We start from the raw sequence: 6,190 nt of genomic DNA on the forward strand, positions 1-6,190 counted from the left end.
TGCACACGGAATAACAGCTAAAATCACTAGCGTAATACTTCAACTCCAGTAGTAGGAATACGATTAGGAAGAAGACCTTTCAGTGCTTTCCTGATTGAAAAAAATACTTTTTTTTTTTTCAAAAAAGAAACAGTCAGGAGTGCTCGGACGTCCAAACAAGTGTAATGAAAGTGCTCTTTGAGAACACAAACGTTCAAAAAACAAGAAAGGTCCAAAGCACCTTTTCTGGCAAAACCACCCTGGACATTTCTTCTTTTAAAAAAGATGTTGTTTGCCATCTCCCAACAACAAATAAGAACACTTTTCCTCTTCTTTCACTTAAATTCATGCGCAGTGACATGGGCCTCCTTAACCCCGGAATACTCCTCTCCTTGTGTTGACATGCAGCTCTAAAGGTAGCTGTCAGTTTGCCCTGTCCGGGAATCACAGAGCTATTCATCATTGTTTGACAGGTGTTTTTGGGAAAAAAAAGTCATAGTGGCCCAGATAACGAACATAATGGGGAAGCTAAGGTCTTTTTTTAACCGGAGACAGGACGCAGGGGAAAAAAATCAGTTTTAAAAAGCTGATTACTAATTCAGATAATAAATGAATGGATAAACGCGTTTTTTCATTTATTGGGCATTCCTGTTTCATTAGGTTTTCATTTGTCTGTGCTCCAAAAACAACAAAAACGCGGCTCTAAACCAGTATGCTGAGAACAAAATGACAAGTAATCAGAAGCATTTTCAGTCTTATATGTAAGCCAGTTTTAACTTAATTAAACTTTGAGATGCATTTTAGTTTAGAAAAAAAGGAGCGCAAAACATCGTGTCTGTGTGTATGTGAAAGTAATATCTTGGATAGCAGGGTTGTTATTTTGAGCACCAAGTAATATTTAATGTGGGTTTTTTTTCTTCCCAATAAATACTTTGAAAAAGTCCCTGCACACATGAATGTGCAGCAGGTGCGTCTGCGGAAGGTGCAACTTGAAAACAAATAGAAAAATTCCCGCACACTGTCTTGCTCACAGCTGCATGTTTTTATTATATCAGGATGGTTTAGTCAATCTGACTGGCCGAAAAAAAGTTTTTCCCCCTAGCCAATCAGTCACTAATTGTCAAATTAGTTTGCAAAATAGCAAATTTATTGAGAAAACTTATAAGTGTTAGTAAAGTCCGGTCTGTCATTGTTATTTAAAAAAGCCTAACTTAACTTTAAATAAAATTGCATCCAAATGATGGTATAATGCCTGATATGTTTTAATGTTTTTCGATCTAAACAGTCATTGAACACAAACAACACTTGTACATTTCAATTAGAAGTTGGTCTGTTTTCGGCTGCTTCCCGCCACACGCTCACTTTCAGGCCAATAACACAAGAAACCGCCTCTGTGAATCAGTCTGACACTAAAATGCATTTTTGTACATTGAAATAATGTAACTTATACGCTCAAAAAGTGCTGAAATATCTTACCTTTACAAACACAGCAAGAAAAACAAAAAACACAACCTGTAACAGAGACAGTTATATGAAAAGTCAATGCCTATTTTCCAATCACTGCAGAGGTAGGAAGGCGCATGTAAAATATTATAAACCATCATAAGGTGACATTTTCAGTCTGTTCAGAGGTCCGTGAGGGGCTCCCGAGTAAAGAGAGGAATACTTAAATGTTATTATCTCTCCTCAGAGGTTAACATACTGACATTTAATAAAGAGGTCCAGTCAAGAAAGCTTTTTTTTTTTTAAACTTTCCTTGGTTCAGACAATTAGGGGTTTTTTTTGCCTAAATTGTGAGAATATCGTCTTTAACTGGCTTCCTCGAGACAGACTCTTACTACATGAGAGAATGAGTCGTTTTTAAGTGTTTGAGGAAGTGAAAAAAAAAAAAAGTTTGGGAACCCCTGGTCTGGCCTGGAGAGCACGATGAGGCAGTTCAGTCAGAGAGAAAAAGTCCTCTCAGGTCTCCTCCTCTCCCCTCTTGTCAGAAAATATATAGTTAGTCTGATTTCCAAAATAAAACAAAAAAAGAATAAATATAGTCACTGATTCCCCGCACACGCAGAGAGTGTCCACGCAGGGAGGCAGTAGGCGTAGGGGTAATAGTAGGACGGCTGCAAGGAGAGCAGCGGGGGCCGCAGGATCTCTCCCGGGCTGTACTGTCTCTGGTCGTCCCGCACCAACACTTTGACCGCAACCTTCTTGGCCGCCGGTGTCGACGCCATCAGGTCGGCGGCCATCTGGCGACGTTTCGTCTTGTAGCGCCGGTTCTGGAACCAGATCTTCACCTGAGTCTCTGTGAGCTTCAGGGAGGCCGCCAGGTCTGCGCGCTCCGGCCCGGACAGGTACCGCTGGTGGTTAAAACGACGCTCCAGCTCGAAGACCTGCGCGTGAGAGAAGGCGGCCCGGGAGCGCTTCTTCCGCTGCTTGGGCTGCAGGTCCAGGCTCTTCTCGTCCAGGGTGCTGGAGTCTGAGAGAGAGGAGACAGACACACAGATGAAACACACCAGTGAATTCCTGTTTGTGATTTTAGCGAAGCTGGACTCACAGGCTGATTTCGTGAGCATTAATAAAAAATTAATAAAACAAAGTATGCACACTTACACTGTAAAAGCTTCTGATATTAAGGAAAATGTAGTAATTTAGATCATTTGTTTATGAATATAAATTATGTAGGGGAGAGCAGGGACGAAAGCGTTACAGGGACAGTTGCAACACAAATCTTTTCCACACCCCGTCAAAATCAGCCCAGTCCAATCAATTTTCCCAGAATTATAGCAGAAAAATAGATGTTATACTTCGAAAGCAAAAAGTAAAAAATGGAAAGTGTTTCCTGTTTTTAAGGTCATGTTTATTTGTTGAAAATCGCAAATGTATATTCTCTGTTAGGCCTTTCAGTGGGCTAAATATCAGCTAAGGTTTAATTTATCATGCCAGTTTATCTTTAGTGCTGACCAGGATAAAGTTAACAGAAGCAGGATGAAAATAACGTGGTATTCCTTTTATCCTGTGATTATACGTTTATTTTCTCATTATATTTGCAAGAAATGCCCAGGGTTAGAGAGAGGAAGACCAAAATCTCACCAATCCAGATGTGTATGCTAGAGTCCGTAAGATTGGCCTTTTTTCATTCTATTGTGACATTTAACATGATAAATTGATTTGAGAGTGACATGGTCATTTGCTTGGAGGACTAACTTAATCTTTATTGAGTGTCATGTCGTAAATATTCAATATATTCTTGTTTTTTGGTTTATTCAACGTCACATTCATCCTGCACCTGTGTAATAATGTGCAACGTCAAATTGCGTCAGACTCAATTAAAAAAAAAGATTTGTATTGTTAGGATATAGGATATATAGGATATAGGACATAGATATGTTGTTCATATTAAAATATAGTTACTCTAAATACATGCATCTCTGTGTAAAGAGGGAAACTGAAAAAAATATATACTTTGGTTCCTGCTCTCCCTTAACCCTGGGTGAATTCAAGGATGGGATGCCCATTTAATTACTGTGAATTAATGCCGTAAACTCTGTGCCAGAGGTTCACAAATCCAGGCTGACTAAGCTCCCTTTTGTGGATAAGTGGCCTGTGTAATGTTGTGCCTTCAACTCAAGTTAACAAAGTGCAGTAAACGCATGCTGGGGTCTTGTCAAATACATTCTGTCCATCTTAAGAATCCTCTAATACAGTCCAACAACTCTTCCTTCATTCAATATAGAAGAATGTTTAAATTGCCTGTTTAAGAAGTTACTTGAAATGAACCGCCGTGAATTAAACTATGAGGTATCTGAATGGTTTAACCTTGAAAATAAAGTTTCATTCAGGCCTAAACATCACAGCCAGCGCGTGGATGTTTATTTAGTACGAGTGGGAATTTATTTCCTTCACATATGCATCGATTTATCGCGTGTTTTGGTAACTCTTTATTTGTCCCCGTGTAGAAATGTAAGTTTCACAGCAGCAGAGATATATATAAGGTATACGGGGGTAAGCGATACAAAATAAGGAGGGAAAATGAGACAATACAATAAAAGAATAAAGATGCTAACATTACTATTATTAAGTGAGAACGGATACGTCAATATGCGTATAGAGTGTGAACTAAAGCATAAGATGTGTAAGACGTGTAACACAGTATGCATCAAAACAATAGAAGGTGTAATATGTGCAAAAAATGGTAAATATATATATATTTACAAAATAGCAGTGCAAACAGAGTCCACATACATACAATAGTAGTTTATTATTGTTGCCCAACGTTAAGCTATGCCCATGCGCAATAATTAGCATAAAGCCTTGAGCACTCCAATAAATCCATAACAATTAGTATTATATTAACGAAGTTTGATTATGAGCCTAAGTATCCATTTTTAATCGTGCGTAAAAAACAGGCCAATTCGTGCGTAAAAGCGAACAGGATGCGGAGAGATTTAGCAAACAGGCCTCATATCCTACAATAACACAATCAAAACATTCGATATGATTCTGGAAACTGCACCAACAGAATTAAACTAAATTATTAAAAGGCTCAAGGGCTCTTTGAGTCAGCTTTGTCTATTTTAAAGCCAGAAGTTGCTTTGAGTCGTTGTGGTTTTATTTAAATCAGAGCGACACACTTTATTTTTGCATTGTGTACAGTTGCATGTTAATATTTCTGTCCTACTTACCCGTGGCATTATTGGGCTCACTGTCACTCTTCGCGTTCTCCGCAGCTCCTGACTCGTGGTCTGTCTCCTCCTGCAAACTTTCCTCGGGCACATCTGACACAGCGTCTCCGTCTTTCTCTGACTTGCAGGCGGCGGCAGTCTTGCTGTCGTTGTCGTCGCTGAGTCCCGAGTCCGAGTCGTAGCTTTTCTGGTCCGTCGGCTCACAAGCCTCCCCATCACCTCCCCTAGAGCCGCCGTTCATCTCCCCAAATATTTTCCAGCACGCCGTCTTGGAGAAGCACATGTCCAAATCTGGCAAGTGTCGGCTGTCGTCCTTCTTGTTCAGGATGGCTTGGATCGAGAAAGGCATCAGCGAGTTGCCACGAACGGCCATTTTCAAAAAGTTTGCTCGGTTCCTTCAAGTTTAGTGACTAACCGGCCCAAATATCAGTCCATCCACATTTTAGGCAACACCCTCCGTGTTGTCGCTTAACTTTTTTCCCTCCAGTGTTGGTTCTTGGTCGCATCCCCGCGGGAGAAGCCGTGGAAAGTTTCTGCTACATCCGCAGGCACGATGCTTCTCCTCCGCATAGCTCTGCCATCAGCCGAGGCTCACTCCACACTCCGGCCCTTTTCACCCAACTTTTTTTAACCACCCACCCTCACCTGCGACTGACAGACACTCCTCGTCGCATCCTATTGGCTAGAAGAGGAGGAAAGCCGCTTCACGATTGGTCACTGTAAACGACGTAATGCTGCTTTCAACAGGGTGGGAAAAAGTTCAAGAAAAGTTTGGTAGAAGCCTAATGCAAGAGGTTAAACTGACATGCGACCATTTATTTCAGATGAAACTTCATCCAAAACAGGAGCGCAAACTGTAACTCTGCATGGCTTCTAAACACACCATATTTTGTTGAATTTGATTATTAATTTAGAATTAATTAGGCAGAATTAGTGCAGAATTTCATGTGCTGCTGAAGTTCAAAATTCATGCAGCCAGAAAAAGCTAAACCTTGTGCGTAAAAGAGATTATACCAGCAATACCAGTCGAAAATAAAATGGGAAAGTCTTGTCTCCCATTTTTCCTGCATCACCTGAATGCAGCACCAGGACAATAAATTCGTAGGATATGTCATCTTTTTACAACTTAACCCTTAATCATCCAAACAGGTCTGCTGGGAATCTGGTGCGTAACGCGTAATGTTTTTATTTTTTTCTTTTAATCGTTTTCTGCGCACTGACCAGCGTAAGTCAGACTCTGAACGCTTCACTCTGTCTACATTTTATTAAACCTTTAAAGTCTCCAGGTACTCATATCTGTCACTTCCTGGCAGCCTGCATCATGACCCACCATGACCAGGTAGGCCTCAGCGTGTGCGCAAATACTAATTCTTTCACTGAATAAATAAGAGGTTAAAACATGCATTGAATTTACTGTTCACTCTGTAAACTGTAAGATGTTTCATTAAAAGAGGTAAAATGTCTTAACAGGTTACAGCCTGCTTAAATATTCGTTTCAACACCAGTCAGCCTGTGTACCGTCTCATTAACACTGA

The 6,190-nt window shown here is 40.4% G+C and overlaps 1 protein-coding gene across 1 annotated transcript; it reads right to left on the bottom strand.

Moving 5' to 3' along the window:
- Window positions 1–1,225: 1,225 nt before the first annotated feature.
- On the bottom strand, window positions 1,226–5,261 carry nkx3-2 (NK3 homeobox 2). The gene is made up of 2 exons (XM_084718454.1): window positions 4,656–5,261; window positions 1,226–2,449 (listed from the first exon to the last, which is right to left on the bottom strand). Exons 1-2 carry the CDS (start codon window positions 5,026–5,028, stop codon window positions 2,022–2,024), a joined length of 801 nt encoding a protein of 266 aa, XP_084574580.1. The 5' UTR covers window positions 5,029–5,261; the 3' UTR covers window positions 1,226–2,021.
- Between the last annotated feature and the right edge of the window lie 929 nt (window positions 5,262–6,190).

The sequence above is a fragment of the Lutjanus erythropterus genome, chromosome 5 (genome assembly GCF_056507025.1).
Source record: "Lutjanus erythropterus isolate fLutEry1 chromosome 5, fLutEry1.hap2, whole genome shotgun sequence".
NCBI lineage: Eukaryota > Metazoa > Chordata > Actinopteri > Lutjaniformes > Lutjanidae > Lutjanus > Lutjanus erythropterus.